At 38.0% G+C, this 17,829-nt stretch overlaps 2 protein-coding genes across 2 annotated transcripts in view; one reads left to right on the forward strand and one right to left on the reverse strand.

Moving 5' to 3' along the window:
* Positions 1–10,662, reverse strand: part of LOC117987434 (pupal cuticle protein 20-like) — a 34,717-nt gene extending 24,055 nt beyond the window's left edge. The window contains exon 1 of the mRNA XM_034974445.2: positions 10,647–10,662. The gene's annotated coding sequence lies outside the window, so the exon portion shown is untranslated. The remainder of the gene's footprint in view (positions 1–10,646) is intronic.
* On the forward strand, positions 9,235–17,829 carry LOC117987993 (uncharacterized). Its single transcript, XM_034975089.2, has 4 exons — positions 9,235–9,320; positions 12,608–12,731; positions 13,535–13,789; positions 17,767–17,829. Exons 1-3 carry the CDS (start codon positions 9,282–9,284, stop codon positions 13,786–13,788), a joined length of 417 nt encoding a protein of 138 aa, XP_034830980.1. The 5' UTR covers positions 9,235–9,281; the 3' UTR covers position 13,789; positions 17,767–17,829.

Genomic DNA, 17,829 nt, shown 5'->3' on the forward strand with positions numbered 1-17,829 from the left:
TCGAATGAACTCTGAACATCGACCCACGCGTAGTTCTGCACCTTGATGCTAGGTGGCACCAACATACTTTGAACAAAATTGATTTTTATTAAAAGCGAAACGCTAGTTAGTAGTTCAAAATTTACAACGTCACAATACTTCCCCTCCTACGAAAAGGTTCAACAGGTTGAACCACGCTGCCCTCAGCGTCATCCAACAACTACTAACAATTTGCCTGAAACAAACAAAAAAAACACAGAAGTTACGCGTGAACGCACATCTACTACTAACAAGGAAAATTGTCTAACAAAATAAATATACTGAAAACAGTGTAAGGTTTTATACATTATACTTAACTACACAACCCTAACTTCTAAAAAGAATATATACAAAAAAACTTCATGGTGTCTAAGACACTTGAGTGGAAACATCTTGGCATCATTCTTCAGCTGACTGATAGAATGCGTCTAGGCCTACGGTGGTTCACTCTTTTAAACTACCATCGTAATATTTGTTACTCAACAAATACGGAAAATCTGGTTGTGAACGGGTCCATCTGATATGGCAACCGTTCTCTATCCCATTCGGAAAAATAAAACCGAATCAAAATCGGAATATGAGAAAAAAAAAACGAAATAACTCTCCTAGAAAATAGATCTCGGAACAGAATCGGAAAAATAACAGAAATGATCCATTATCTAGAAGGAAAACGAAAACAAAACACAAAACCCCCCCCTTTTCGTTATCCCCAAAGTACGATATTTGCATTTTTACTTTCTCAACCGGTTGGTCTACCACAAGCATTCCAATCATCACATATTCATCCCTACATACATCCACTACATTCCTCCTCAACTGAACCATGGTAATGTAACTGTTAACTCAGAACATCACTACACTCATTCAAATTCCTAATTGAATATTGATAACTTAAATATTCAAACAGTTTAGACCAAACTAAGTAATGGCAAATATCTACTTCTTAATATCCTTAATATGCCAAGTGCCTATTGGGTGGTTGTCAGCTACTCTAACTAGTTCGTAAACCAAAGGTGACAAAACCTTGACAACCCTGCACTTTTCATACTTAGGTGCCAGCTTAGCTGCGAAAAAATTTGTAGCGTCGCTTTGTGGATAGGTCTTTTTCCACACTATATCCCCAACAGAATAGCTTGCAGACCTACGCCTTAAGTTGTAATGCGTTGCATACTCTGCATGAGCCTGAAACAAATTTCTCCTAACCTGACCAAATATGTCCTCCAAAGTTCCAAACTTTCCTGCGTATTCCTCCCTTGGAATTCCGGCCTCGTACTCCTTATCCGTGTCCTTATAGAAGGAACCATTTAAAACCGGTTCTCTAGCGTGGACAAGGAAGAACGGGGAGAATCCAGTGGATTCATTAACCGCACTGTTTATGGCGAACTGGACCTTGTACAGGTTTTCGTCCCAGGACCTGTGGTTATCTTTCACAAAAGCGGCTACAGCAGTCATAACAACCTTATTGTACCTCTCAACAAGGTTAACTTGCGGAGTGTACAGTGGTGTGTAGTGTAATTTCGGAATATTATAACGCTTAATGAGATTACGGAATTCAGATCCTGTAAATTGGGACCCATTGTCCACAATCACAGTCTCTGGAACACTATGGTTCAAAAATACAAAATTCTCTAGCGCTTTAACAACAGCGGCACCTGTGGCACGCCGTAACGGAAACAACATTGTATATTTCGAAAAACAACACGTCACCACAAAAAGAAATGTAAATCCTGATTTAGACCTAGGCAAAGGTCCGACTAAATCAGCCGAAATGACCTGAAAAGGTCTCTCGCAGACTTTAGGCTTCCCTAGCAGACCTGGAGTGGCTGATGTCGTGTGTTTATACGCAGAGCAAGTATCACAATTCTTAACGTACTCAACCACGTCCTTATACATACCACGCCAAAAATATCTGAGGGATAATCTGCGATGAGTTTTGAACACACCAAAATGACCTGCAGTTGCATCTGCATGGTTTTGTTGCATAATTCTAAGGATGTCGTTCTTGTGGACTACCTCTTTCCAGTCGAACTCACTGAGAAGCTGGTATTTACATTTACTGTAACGATATAGTTTATCGTTCAAAATACTAAAATTCGGAAAATTTGCTGGATTGATTTTACAGCCATTAAATGTTTTGTCATACCAGTCATCTACCAAAACTTGTTGACTAGAGTTATCATTACGATCACCAACTACATCTACGTGTATGAGTCTCGACAAGGTATCCGGAACTACATTATCACAACCCTTCCTATGTTCGATAACAAAATTATACTGTGATAATCTACAACCCCATCTGGCGAGTCGTCCTGAGGGATTTTCTAAATTTAAGAACCACTTTAGGGATGCATGGTCTGTGATAATTGTGACTGGCTTGGAACCAAAATAAGCCTGAAATTTCTCCACTGCAAAAATCACAGCTAGAGCCTCGCGTTCCGTCGCGCTGTAATTCCTTTCGTTTTTATTTAGGCTCCTACTGACATACGCAATGGGATGATCGCAACCATCGGTTTCTTGCGTTAGCATACCGCCAACACCATATGCAGAAGCATCACAATGTATTTTGAATGGTTTTTCAAAATTCGGTACCGCAAGAAACAGGTGCGGTTACCAACGCATTCTTCAATGTATTAAATGCTACCTCTGCCTGTTCGCTCCACTCAAATTTAGGTGCGTTCTTTCCTTTACTCGTTAGTCTATTGAGTGGTGCAGCGATGGTTGAAAAATTCCTAATAAAGCGCCTGTACCAAGAACAAGTGCCTAGGAAAATCTTTACCTCCTGTGCAGTTTTTGGGGTCGGAAAGTTCAAAACTGCGGCAACTTTTCCAGGATCTGTGCGTAAACCAAATTCATCCACTATATACCCTAAATATTTCAAAGAGTTTCTAAAAAAATTACATTTATCAAAATTTATGGATAGTTGAGCCATTTTTAGTTTATTCAGAACTCTGTTTAATAAAATTAAATGGGTTTCAAAATCAGCAGAACAAATAACAATATCATCTATATAACAAAATACTATTCCATTTTCAATATCACTACAAAAATTTTGATTAAATAACTGGTCCATTAACCTCTGCTGTCGTGCTGGTGCACCGCATAGGCCAAACGGCATGACTTTAAATTTGAATAACCCTCTACCAGGAACTGTAAAACTGGTTTTTTCCTGAGAGTCGTTAGCTAACGGAATTTGCCAGAAACTTGAACTTAAATCAATCGATGATAAAAACCTTGCCTCTTTCAAGCTATCTAGAATTTGTGGAATGTACGGTATTGAGTATGAATCCCCCTTTGTCACTGAATTTAATTTCCTGCAATCTAGGCAAAATCTCCAGTCTCCATTTGCCTTTTTCACTAAAATTGCTGGGTTATTCCAAGGGCTTTCACTCGGAGTAACTACGTCCATTTCCAGCATCCTATCTAACTCTTTACTTAAAGCTTCCTTCTTTTCGGGAGAAAGTGGATATTGTTTTATTTTTATTGGCAAGGCATCACCGGTGTCAATAACATGTTCAATTAATTTTGTTCTACCCAATCCAATTTTCTCTGAAGAAATATCTAAAAATTTATTTACTACAGACTGGGCTAATTCTTTCTGTTGAGATGATAAGTTTTCAAAAGAAGTGATGGTATGAATTTGTTTATTATCAATCGCACAAATATTGTAAAATTGAGAAGGTGCCTTAATTAATTCTAAATTATCAAAAATGCCAGGGGCTAACTGAAATGTTTTCCAAAAGTCACAGCCAAAAATAACATCCGCTATTATAGAGGGTACTACAAAAAATTTTATTATGTGAGTTACGGAATTATAAGTAATCGGAATAAACATATAACCCATGCAATCAAGTTTGTCTCCATTTGCCACTGAAAATGTGGTATCAATACTGCTATGCAATTTATAACCGAATCTCAAAAAAACCTTGTGCGCCTGGTTACCCAAAATTGACGCGCAAGCACCGGAATCTAGTAAACCTGTAATCTCACAACCGTCAACAAAAACCTTTAAATGTGGCCTAAAGTCTCGTTTATCCACTGAATACAGAACTGTGTCAGGTAAAAGGGATGTTTTGTTGTTAATGACCAAGTTCTTTACTTGTGTCTCTGCACAGTTCTTACTAATTAGTTTTTTGAATTTTTGTCCGGAGCGGGTTTACTAATCGCCTTTTTACTACAACTTGGACATGTCTTTACTGTAAAGTTCTGACGTCCACACGAAAAACATCTAATAAATTTCGGAACTGTCCTGCAAAATTTAAAGGAATGGTTACCCTTGCCGCACTTGTAACATAGTTGTTTATTTGTTTTCGAAAAATCAGTGCCTTTACTTGTATCAACCTTAGGTGCAGGTGTGACTGAAAGTGTGTTTATCTGTTTTGTCACTTGTTTGTAAGCAAACTCTGAACTTAAAGTTGCCTTACTGTTAGTAGGCTCAGAAAATAAGGCGGAACGCTGCCTCGCAGCCTCTAGTTTGCGACACTTTTCCTTCAACATTGCGACAGACTTAATGTCAACAAGAGCTAATTGTTCTGAGTAAAAAGGGCGAATATTATGTAATAAAATTTGTAACTTTTGTTCTTCGGAAAGTGGTGTTGACAACCTTGAAAACATGCCAAACATTACAGCGAAATAGATAGACACAGGTTCTTCAGAGCCTTGTGTTCTTGCTCGAATTTCACCTAGCAACCTGTAGTCATAATCTACTGCATCAAATTCCTCTAAAAATAAAGTTTTCAATTCTGACCAAGACGAAACTTGACATTTGTTGCCTCTGTACCATAACAATGCTCGGCCTGTAAAAAGATGAAATGCAGAAACAAATAATTTTCCATCTGAAACGCCATAAGATCTTTTATATTCCTCAACGCGTTCGATGAAACTGCGCGGATCACCCTGTCCGTTGAAATTTAACTTCCACTTGGCAACATTTTTATCACCAGTGCAGTCAACGGCGGTACTCTCGGAATCCAGTGATTCGTCGTGAGACGACTCATTGTCAGCATCTAATCTGGAAATCAAACTCTGCAACTTTGTATGTAATTCACTCTTCCTACTTATTAAGCTGAGTTCGGAACACTGTATTCTCAAAATTCTAAAGTACAAATGTGAAGCTAAAGCTTTAGACCTACAGAGGGCATGTCTATCTTTAGTGTCAGAACACTTTTTTAATAAATCTTCTAAGTCTTGAAGTTTTTTAGTAATAACCCCTAACTCACTTTCAGAAGTGAAATCCGTCTCTAAAATTGATTCAGAAGGAATTTCCTGAATTAATTGTTTTAACTGTTTCTTTAAACCTAGCACTGTAGGTGCTGGAGTTTCGGAACGAATGGATACCTCATAACACAATTCGTCCTTCAAAAGTGAATGAAACTGGGCAAAAGTCTGTTCCATTGTGTTAAGTCAAAACACATTTAACAAAATATCGAGCTTGTGTAACTGTCTATGTTTAGCCTTATACAAATTGGTTAAACACAAACACAAAAGAAGTTATTTAAACTATTAAATATACACAAGCAAAATACACAACAAAAACAATATTCTTAAGTCTATCCTAACCTATTTTATCAATTATGTTCCTATTCCAAAATATCGTTAATAATACAAGCACATATTATTACTATAGTAAACAAAATATAACAAAATAAAACTTCCCAAAATTGAATAAATGATTGTAAGGTGCAGTATCACCTTTATGAGTACACAGTGTGTTACAACCTTTACAATTACAAAAGTAAACAGGCAGCAAAGTTGCAATGAACTCTGACTAGCATGTTATCTTTTTAAAAAAAAAAAAAAAAGCAAAGAGATTGTGCAATGGTTTGATGACTGTTACTTTACACTTTTAACACATAACCTAAAATACAACAAAATCTGTTTCTAAATGTCACTTTAAACTACCAGCATTCAATTAAACTTAACATGTTTTGTGTGTGAAGTAGCTTTTATCATAACCTTAACACAGCTCTAAACAAAATTTCAACAAAAATAATGAAGTATCAAGTCACTGAAAAAAAATTGTTCATAACTTCATACTTGAACTTAATGTAATCTCTGAATATAGTTTATATATTTAGTTTCACAAGTTGTAACTCTTAGTATTTATAAATGTATGTGTGTAACTAGTTAACGGCACATAGCGTTTCAAAACTTTAATTATACTAAGTTACCGGAATTTTCAAACATAAGATGTACTTACTATTGAAAGCAATACCCAACAACAACTCAGTTAAGCAATGTTTATTACTAAACTGAAGGCAAACATTCACTTATACACCTCCAAGGTAAGTCGATAACATAATTAAACGGCATAAGCACCATTTATAAAGTGTTAATTAAGTAAGAAAAAACAAATGTTGGACTATACTCAGAAAATTACTTAAACTATCAAACAAAATTTCTAACTATTAGTTATTATTTAGTTAGTTAACCATAAAAAAAACAGCTTAGTGCTCTTTGCAATGTGTCACTACCTAGAAAATTGTACAATCAGCGGAGTACATTTCATAAAATTCACAAAATTTCTCAAAATATACAGAAATAACTATATAAAAAAAACGTTCGGGCGCCATTTGTAAGGGTGGTAAATTGGGCGGAATAGAAATATACCCGGATACGGAATAATCTACCACCTTACAAAGATTAGAGGAAAAAAAAAATAATTTTACTTACTTGATCTATCTACCTAGTAAAGAATAGAAGCTAGCCGTCGACTCCCTTGTAATGTATATGAGGTGTTATAAATGAAATTTGCTAGATGTTAGGCAAAATTGTTTTTAATGTAACTTTTACCGGGGTCGCTTAATACATAGTGATGGCTAATAATGCTTAGTTATTCTAGCTTAATGCCAAGACTTAATTTAGATACATTAGAATGCCTTAGGTAGATAGTACATAAAATCTATGTTTTAAATTTAAGATGCCATTGGCATGGAATAGACAATGACACAGTAAAATTCATAAAATTGTTTCAAAATAAAAGCTCAGTAGTAAAGACAGGGTTCTTACTGTACACATACACTAAGAAGGTTCACTAAACTGTTCCAGGATACAAACATTTGCTTACTTGTAGGTGCGAAGACTGCAAGGTAGCTGGACGGCATCGGCCAAGCTCCCAAAACTCGATTTAACTTGATTCTTCACAACCGAAATGTTTCATTACAAAGATTTTCACCAAGTCTTATCCATAGAATTAAGTTGCCAACGTGAATGTGCAAAAGAAATAAATACGGAAAACGAAAGCGAAATACGAAAACCGAAAACTAAAAAACGGAAACGCAAACGGAAAACGGAAACTAAAACGGAAACCCTGCAACAAAGAAAAAACAAGATTATAATTTGTGCTGTGTGAAAATTTCGACACGTGGAATTTTCCCGATCAAACACAACTCACCTATTGAACTCCTGGCCACCAATGGTTTTCAGGAGTCCACCCACAACCCATTATCCTCATTTATTTGGGAAGGTAAAAATAACTGGAACTGAAAGGGAAATCATGAAATTAGGATTTTCTCTAACCAAACCGCCATTTTGTCGAATCCACATTACTTGATTTTTCACTCACCATAATTGATGAAACATTGAAATACGTTAGGATGACTAAATTTATAACTATTGTATTTTCCCAGGCGAAGCCATGGGCGAAAAGGAGTGAGATTTTCCTGGAACGAAAAAATTCGTCTTCACATGTTGACTCCAGAAAAATTCTAAATCTCACCAATCGGTGTTGCCAGACGCAACCCGAGTGTGGCCGCTCTCATTTAGTTTGATCATGAAGCCAATTCATTTTTGAATATTTGCGGAACCTAAGGATATATTATAAGAACCGTTTTGTTAATGACTTAACAATAAACAAATGATATTATGGTTTTATTTAATTATTTTGTTTTATTTTTACGACAATTGACAACGAAGCAAACGCCATCTATTGTGGCTCGAATGAACTCTGAACATCGACCCACGCGTAGTTCTGCACCTTGATGCTAGGTGGCACCAACATACTTTGAACAAAATTGATTTTTATTAAAAGCGAAACGCTAGTTAGTAGTTCAAAATTTACAACGTCACATAAGACATCTCGTCGAAGGTTCGATCTCTCGAACACTCGACAAAGTAAAACTTCGCAAAGAAATCATCTGACTGAACCTAGAGGTCAACGAACGTTGCGTAGATAGATGTTGTGGGGTTAATGCCGCGTTGTTGGGCATTGATCTCAAGTTTTGCATTGCGGGAAAATACTAAATCATTAAAAATACAAGTACTTATAAGGCAAATGGTCACTGGTATTAGATTGCCTCCTCTTCCAGCTCTTCCAGCGTACTTATAAGTGCATTTCAGCGGGCGACAAGCAACAAATTATCAAGATGTAGGTTTCTCGGCAGCGCCATAGTTGTCTTGTTGCAGTACGTGATAAGTTTTTAATTAGGCAATTAAACTTTTAGAAAACCCTAATAGTTTTAGCCTACAGTGCTACTTACTTAGTTTATGTTTCTAGCTTTTACAATGTAAAAACGTTTATGGTCCATGATTGCAGCAATATGGCCGAGAAAGCTTAATTAATGATAATTAGTCACATTAATCCATACTAATATTATAAATGCGAAATAGTGTATGTCTGTCTGTCTGTCCGTCTGTCTGTCTGTTAGCCTTTCACGGCCCATCCGTTCAACCGATTTTGACAGGTATAGCTTGATTCCCGTGGAAGGACATAGGCTACTTTTTATCTCTATTTAGGTACCTATATGTTCTTATAATAATATTATTATTTACAGTAAAAAAAATTAAGTAGGTACCTTGCTAATAAATAATATTGTTTGGAATGATATAGGTAAAATTAGGTAATTTTTTACGGGTTTCATTATCATTCAGAACACATTCATGTGAATAGGTAAGCCCACCCGTGCGAAGCGGCATAAATCTAAAAAAAAATCAAAAAGCTTTAAAAAGTTTAAATTAATTTTCATGTTATTTATGCTCTTTGTGACGTGATCGGTAGTATAATCCGTAAAAGATGACTCCTCACGCGCCATTTTAACTCTATGGGTCAACTTTCATGTCAAAAGTACGGTTCAACTTTAAAATAAGAATTAAAATCGCACTTTTGACATGAAATGTGACACAAAAAGTTAAAATGGCGTATGAGGAGTTGAATTTTACGCGTTATATGTTCCGTCGACATGACATTGTTTATGTTTTGAATTTTGGATGCCATGTGTAAATAGATAAATAAATTTTGTATTTCTTATTGTACAGTAAACCTTTCTAAAATGTTAATCCCGACATGCATCATCAAATTAATGGAATTGGTGAGATAAAAAGCTTGTTCCAAGCAAACACATTTGTACTTATTTGAAATTTCTGGTTAATAGATGAAGCACTTTCAATGTCACACACTCTCTCTTCACAATCTGTTTGTGTCCAGCAGCTCCCAGCATTTTGTTCCACCTTGTGTTTCCGCACTTCCAGCATCTAAGGACCCCCACATTATTATACTATACGGTATCTGTAATTATTCTCTTAGGCGTGGTGTCAATATATTTATTTACTGACTTTACTATACTAATTAAAATTAAAAATTGACTAAAACAATGAAACTAAAACTATATCCTTAAAAATATAATATTATAACTAAAATATATAATTAAAAGGAGTCCCTTTAGGCAAGGTTCCGAAGATGTGGCATGACTGCCGACTAACTTTTTTGCTATTTTCTTAAAAAGTCTTATAGCGCTAGGACCCCACGGACAAAGGGTCTCGACACCGAATGGGACAAAATCATATTCGGAGCCTAGATCCCTGTAATTAGGTAGGTACTTACTTCAGCTTCGCAACTCGATGAGCTACTTACTACCTTCACCTTGCTATGTTCAGGTTTCTAATATGGATCTTCTAATTTCTAATTTGGATACGTAGAGAAACCCCAAGGAATCGTACTGTCATCACATATAGGATTATTTTCTCTTTAGGACATGCCCGACCTACGAACCAAAAACCTCCATTCTCTGTCCACTAAGTTCTTCCATGAGCAGGGTTTAGGCAATAGTCCGCTACGGCAGGCCTCGAGTGAATAGGCAGACTTCACCATCTTTAAGAACTCTCGACGATACAGGTTTTCTCACGATAATTTTCCTTCGCCGTCAAAGCAAGTGATAATTAATTGCTTAAAACGCTTATAACTTCGAAAACTTAAATGTGTATGCCCAGAATCGAACTCCCAACCTCCCGACTGTAAGGTCCACTAGGCTATCACTGCTCTCTGTTGTCATTATATTATACTTTATTAAATTTGCATATTACCCTACTCTTTCTACTTCATCATTCTATTAGCATGATTAAGGAAATATTTCAGTATTCGCAAAAACATAATATTATTGCTGAACTACTTGAATGTGCTAATTCATTTAAGCGCAAAAACCTCTTCTCCATAACGTTAATAAGTAATATGACATAACGCGGTTATAATTTGAAAATAATCTATCATCTATTTTCAATTTGTCGATCGGCATACTTTCACAAATGTCTCCTCCATAAATAACGTGATATATGGTTAAATAAGTGACGTTGACAAGTGTACCAATTACTTAATATTATTGATGATACCACGGGTACAAATTATTTAGGTACCTACCTACTTAAGTTGAATTTGTTAACTCGCGGAAATAGAACTAAGCAGGTAAGGTAATGTTCTAGCTTAGTCAAATGTACAGTTTATTGTAAGAGGACCCGTCACGACTTCTGCCCCTGTTACGACACTTTTGTTTTGATGTTGCGACCAACAAACACAATTGTTATTATAAGTTGAATCTAGTCGAAAGTAGAAACTCATACCCATTTTTTCTGTTATAAGTGATTACCGAAATTCTCTGGCACAAAGAGTAGGTACTTACTTTATTTTTACTTTTTCTTAAAAAAGAACTGCTGGTTTCAGTTTTCCCTAAAACAAACAGTTTTTTGGACCCATTCTTCTTCTTGGAAGTAGCAGCTATAATACGAGCCTTATGCAGTCCTCAAATCACTTTGATTAATTACTTCCACCTACAGTTTCCATCCAATGCTCTGCATTGATACTGGGTACATTACTTTGTTGTCTCTTTTCGGTGGCAGATAATATTTCTAGTCATGGACTCGTCATACCTAAATTAACTTGATCAATTCAGTCTAGTTCAGCACAAAGTTTAGAAGCTCTATCATCATGAAAAAAAAAACTAACTAACAATATATTAATACATTACAAAGCTATTGTTTTAATAGTCCAGCTATTAATTTTAATTAACCGCCATGCGATATATCAATACAAAACTCTGATATCATCTAATCAGCGCAGCTTTCACAACCGCTTTTCTATCATCATATTTATCAATTGGATATAGGTCTATAGTTCCACTAGATGTGCTTCATAGTAACAACATGTTCCAACAAACATCGGCGTCCGTACTTTCCGTACTCCTGTCAATCGTAATCTGCTTTAGACGCAATCTGTTTTACATATATAACTTAGAACAGACTATAGACCTACTAAAGCTACCAATCCGCACTGGGCCAGCGCTAGCGGAATATGACACAAACCCTTATAAACTGATCCCCCTGCTCAGTAGTGAGCTGGCGATGGGATATCATAATAGGTACCTACTAAAGTTACCTACTTGAATCTAAATATGTATATAAAAGGAAAAGTTGACTGACTGACTGTCTGACTGATCCATCAACGCACAACTGAAACTACTGGACAGATTGGGCCTAAATTTGGCATGCAGTCAGATACCTATTTTGACGTAGGCATCCGCTAAGAAGGGATTTTTGAAAATTCCACCCCTAAGGAAGTAAAATAGGGAGTTGAAATTTATGTAGTCCACGCAGACGAAGTCGCGAGCATAAGCTAGTACTGAATAATAATGTAGAGTCATCGCGCAAGTTTAACGAACGGACTGCCGCCATGCCGCGTCTTAAACGGATTTTGATTGATAGGAGTGCGGATATCGATGTTCGTTGGAACAATAAATATTGTTACTATGAAGCGGCCCATCTAGTGGAACATTTTATGTCGCTGGTACCGCTAAATTAATTAAACGACCAGTAGCCATGTCACTGGATCGTTGCGGTCGTTTTGAATAGACTATATTAGCACCTATTTAGTTAATCTAATATATAAAAGGAAAAGGTGACTGACTGACTGACTGACCAACTGACTGACTGACTGACTGACTGATCTATCAACGCACAGCTCAAACTACTGGACGGATCTGGTTGAAATTTGGCATGCAGATACCTATTATGACGCAGGCATCCGCTAAGAAAGTATTAACCCCTAAGGGTGTAATAGGGGTTTGAAATTTGTGTTGTTTACGCGTACAAAGTCGCGAGCATAAGCTAGTAGTAATGTATTGACTCAATAAACTAATCACTGAAAATGTTTATCTAGTAGTTTCAATTGCCCGCTCCTTCGTCGGATTCTATTAACATTACTTAAAAAATTACAAACAGATTTGGGTTGGGTGTATGGATTATTATAAGAATTTTTTTCCAAAAAAAAACTGAATATGTCGGGGCAGTCATGTTATTTAAATTTTCTTAATTAGAGCTGATTTTGTTTCAGATGTTAGCAATAGCCTGCCTCACTCTTCACAACTACAGCTACGACTTGACAGATATCTCTACTCTGATGCTCTGTTCAGGAACCTACGTCGGTTACGTGGTTGTACTCTCTGGAGAGATAGTTGGTGAGCATAACTGAGAATATGCACACTCATATTCATAACGTGATATGCACCACAATAATAACTAAGTACGTTTTGAAAGCCTTTCATGTAGGTAAATTTTGACACAAGATGCGCCCTAACCACAGAAATCTAAATTAGGTTAACCTTTAACCTTCTCGTTTAAACAGTGGCTCTACTTAGCTAGCGATCATGATAAACGACTGACATTGCGATTGAGATTACATACACCAAAATGATCCTTAAAATAGATCTACTTGGCCTTAGGTTTTCAAATCTCTTTAGTAGTGAATTTTGATACTGATGTTATACAGGATTCAAAAGCCGCATTTATACTTTTAAATTCAGTACGTAGTGAATACAATAAAACATAAAACTTATTGATATTTAAACAAAATGCGAGCGATGGAGAGAGCTTGGAGTTACTCTGCATAATCAAATTAGAAATTAGGAGATCCGTAGTGACCAGTAACCGACATAGCTCAACGGGTGGCGAAGTTGAAGTGTCAAGGTGCTGGAATGGCGACCTCGCAACGGAATGCCTAGCGTTGGAAGACCCCCCACTAGGTGGACGGACAACATCAGGCAAGTCGTAGGAAGCCGCAGGTGGCGCAAGATCGTGGCGTGTGGAAGTCCATACAACCAGAACATACATAGTCAGAGACTCAGAGACCATGTTCAGCAGTGGACGTCTATCGGTTGTTGATGATGATGATAATGTAACACAATATTCAAGAGAGCACGAGAGTGTATAAAAATCAGATAGAATCCTAAATTTTTTGTAACTAACATAACACTTTTTATAGGGGAAATGATTTTCGCACCTCTGGATCTCGTCCAAGACATGTACTTTGGAATAGTCGGTGTAGTCTTGTTCTCGATGAGCGGTGGACTGATTCTTAGCGCGAGAACAAAGTCCAGCATTTATCCAAGAACAGGCAACCAAACTATTGCTCTTGTAACCGGATCTCTGGCAGTTCTCAACGCGTTGGTGATGCTGTTCGATCTGAGCCTTGCGTATTTGGACAGCGAACAGTTTGACGATGAAGCTAGTGTTTAAGGTAGTTTCTTTTTATTTAATTGAAAGTTTCAATGCAAAAAGTTTTTAAGTCTATTTTTGTCATTTTTAAAATGGCAATGCGTACTAAAATTGTTGCGGCGCGTCGCTTGTAAACACGTGCGTAACAACGCCTGGGAACTTGTCCCACTTAGTTGACGGGGCGCGAGTGAGTGGGGGCAGGTAATTATGTTGCACCCTGTCCCTTAGTTGGTTCGTTGGTTCGTTGGTTCGTTACAGCAAGTGACCGAACAGGTGTTCGTTTGGCTTGCTGACTCGCTAATATTATGGGCTGGTTGGCGTCCCGTCCTGTGCACCCCGGTCGTGCACCTCTACCGCGACAGGTAGACCTAGCGTAGGTACTTGTCGTGACGAAGAATGGATACTGGATGGTTGTATTAAAATAAAAGACTTATTACGTGTACCAGTGCTCTAGACTGACTGACTTTATTTCGCTCAACGAGTGGTATTTATACAGAAAAATATTGAAGCGAGTTGAATATTCCCACGCCAATATGCACACTATTTTAGAACCCTCTTTTAACACTTAGTTTTACCCATAAAATAGGTTGATTTACAATACAAAAACTACAAGCTAACATAAGTGCCTTCTAAATAATTCTACACTACTTTAAGTCCAAATTCTAAGAGTAACACAATAATTCATTTAGTCAAGCAGGTAGTGGTCGCTAAGAGTCAATAATTTTAAACGTACCTACTTGAAACGCACCCTTTTTTTTACCAAATGACGAACCATGGGATTTTAATCTACGCATAGGTACGTCGTGTTCTGAATAAACTACTTACTTTAAAACTAGTCGCTAACATCCTCCCCCTTGTGCGTAGCACCAATCTTCGGATATGGCGATGCTACTATCACGACCGAATCTGGACGTCGCAGCTCTCCTCCTCCTTGATCTTCTTCGGTTTCTGTGTGAGTTGCTTCACGTCCACATGGCTGTCTCTTCTGGTCCAATAGTGCATAAGCTCCACACGTGTCTGCTTGCTTATTCAAGAACTGTGCCAGTAACACAAGATCTGCAGGTTCTTGATTTTCATGTTCATCAGCGTATTCATACCAATTGAACTTTAGGTATGTTGGTAACTTTTCGACTATTTCTCTCACCATTACTGGAGAACACAAGTACTGAGGTTTCTGTAGACCCTGAATGGCTGAGACGCAGTTGTGTATATCGCTGGCAAAGGCACAAATATCTTTTGGTGTCGCTGCTATCATAGGGAGGGCCTTTACTCTATCTAGTTCTTCCATAACAAGTGAGTCTGGTCTTCCATAGCGACGCTGAAGCGCTTTCATAACTTGGTCTGGAGTGGCATCTGAATACAAAAGGCTCTTGAAATTATTTCTTGCCTCTCCTTTTATGGCTTTTCGAAGTCTTGCCATGTTCTGCGTCGGTGTGAAAGATTTCGATGTATCATCATAGACTACTCTGAAAGCTACCCATTCGGAGCTGGTTCCATCGTAATAAGGCAGATCTTGATAATAAGATGGCAGTGGCAGTTGCACAACTGCTGTCGTGTGGCTGTCAAATGCTTCTCGTATAGCACCTGCTAAAGTTTGGACCTGGTTCGTAGACATCAGGGGCTGTTCATTCTTTACGATCCCTTGGTTTTCTTGAAAATCTTGTTCTGGGATGATATCTTTCACATCTTCCAAAGGTGACGTCTGGATCCAGTTCTGAACATGCGAAACTCTGTCGTCCTGTTCCTCATCCAAATCGTCTTCTGAAGCTCTGGTCGTTTCCACTATGAAGACTGGCAACTTTGTATTCATTATCATTCCTTGTTCATCATTTTCCCTCTTCAATTCATATTCTGAATGCATAGCTTCACTCGACTGTTCTGAGCTTTCAATCTCCGAGTGAAGCAGGGTCCCACGTTTTTCAGGAATGATGTCTTCTGTTTCTTCCAAAGTAGTTGCCTGGATACAGTTCTGAACATGAGATGTTCTATCTTGTTCTTTATCCAGACAAACTACTTTATCTTCGATTCGTAGTTTCTCAAGTCTGATACGAGCCAGATAAGCTGCTGCTTCAGCGCGCTGCAATTCTAAACGCGCCAGTTCTTCTCTTGCTTCTAAATCTCGTAATTTGGCTGCAGATCTCTTAGACCGAACTGACGTGCGGATAGAACCCCCTGATACAATCATCTTCAAGGTTCCGTTCTGGTTCTTCCGCTCAGCCATCATCTCGTCAGCGGTCCTCTGTTCTTTGAGTCTAGTCCTGTTTTCAACCATCTTCGTTACTTCTGTCGCAGTGGATCCCGAAGATTCAATGTTTGAAGTTCTTAAGATCGTGGCTATAGCTTCGATAGATGTGGTCCCTTCTGATCTGCACACATTCGCATTTTCTGTTCGTTGCGATGTCTGTTCTGCGCGTAGGGGCACACCCGTTTCCTTCTGGAACCTAGTGAGAGTCATGTCTCTAGGTCCCGGTTCGTAGCTTCACCTTCAAAAATCTTCAATTTCCAGTTCTAGGAATCCATATTCGGGAATCCGGTTCGAAGGACCATTTGTTGCGGCGCGTCGCTTGTAAACACGTGCGTAACAACGCCTGGGAACTTGTCCCACTTAGTTGACGGGGCGCGAGTGAGTGGGGGCAGGTAATTATGTTGCACCCTGTCCCTTAGTTGGTTCGTTGGTTCGTTGGTTCGTTACAGCAAGTGACCGAACAGGTGTTCGTTTGGCTTGCTGACTCGCTAATATTATGGGCTGGTTGGCGTCCCGTCCTGTGCACCCCGGTCGTGCACCTCTACCGCGACAGGTAGACCTAGCGTAGGTACTTGTCGTGACGAAGAATGGATACTGGATGGTTGTATTAAAATAAAAGACTTATAACGTGTACCAGTGCTCTAGACTGACTGACTTTATTTCGCTCAACGAGTGGTATTTATACAGAAAAATATTGAAGCGAGTTGAATATTCCCACGCCAATATGCACACTATTTTAGAACCCTCTTTTAACACTTAGTTTTACCCATAAAATAGGTTGATTTACAATACAAAAACTACAAGCTAACATAAGTGCCTTCTAAATAATTCTACACTACTTTAAGTCCAAATTCTAAGAGTAACACAATAATTCATTTAGTCAAGCAGGTAGTGGTCGCTAAGAGTCAATAATTTTAAACGTACCTACTTGAAACGCACCCTTTTTTTTACCAAATGACGAACCATGGGATTTTAATCTACGCATAGGTACGTCGTGTTCTGAATAAACTACTTACTTTAAAACTAGTCGCTAACAAAAATCTTTGTATGAGTATAAATGCGGCTTGATGACAGTAATAGAACTACTGTTATTCCAATTTCGTTGCGTGGATCGGACGCCATCGTTTAACCAGGTATTATGATCATAGGATATTACGAATTACGATCCTCTCTAAATTGGTAATTAGGTAAGTGCAACTCTGGTTTAGTGCGATGTTGTTTGGGCTAATACTACCTAGGTATACTTACTAAATTTTCGTTATAGAACGCCTATGCGATACTTTAACTAAAAATCCATATCCCCAAACAGCCTGCACCCAAATAGAAATATTTTTCTTCGTCGAATGCCCTGCCTCTTTGCTTTGCATGTTTCTTGAAAAAAGGTAGTTGATTAGGATACGTGTTGACGATTCTGAAAGCAAAGAAGCTTTTAACGTTCTCCTTGGTGCAGTTGTGAGCGGTGTGGTCTTGTAAATGCAGACCCCGGATCCCACCGTGGGTAATTTTGGAATTTATAGTTTCTAAATTATCTAAGTCTGGTTAGCCGTGCCAAGTTACCACACCGTTAAAGTTGTCCCCGCCAAGCAATTTAGAGATCCGGTGCGATGCCTTGGAAACCGATAGATAAAATTGCCATACTCCTTCCAAGTTATCTTCTACCTTAGACTACATTATCATTTAACACAAGGATTAACTTTAGACAGGGAATTAACTTGTAATTACTAATGCAAAAAATAAGTTAATTTTCCTCCAAGGTGAAGCGGTGTCGGCGGCGGCGGACGCTTACGTCGACGCCTGGTGGTCAGCTACTGGCGGAG

This window comes from Maniola hyperantus, chromosome 13 (genome assembly GCF_902806685.2).
Source record: "Maniola hyperantus chromosome 13, iAphHyp1.2, whole genome shotgun sequence".
Classification (NCBI taxonomy): Eukaryota; Metazoa; Arthropoda; class Insecta; order Lepidoptera; family Nymphalidae; genus Maniola; species Maniola hyperantus.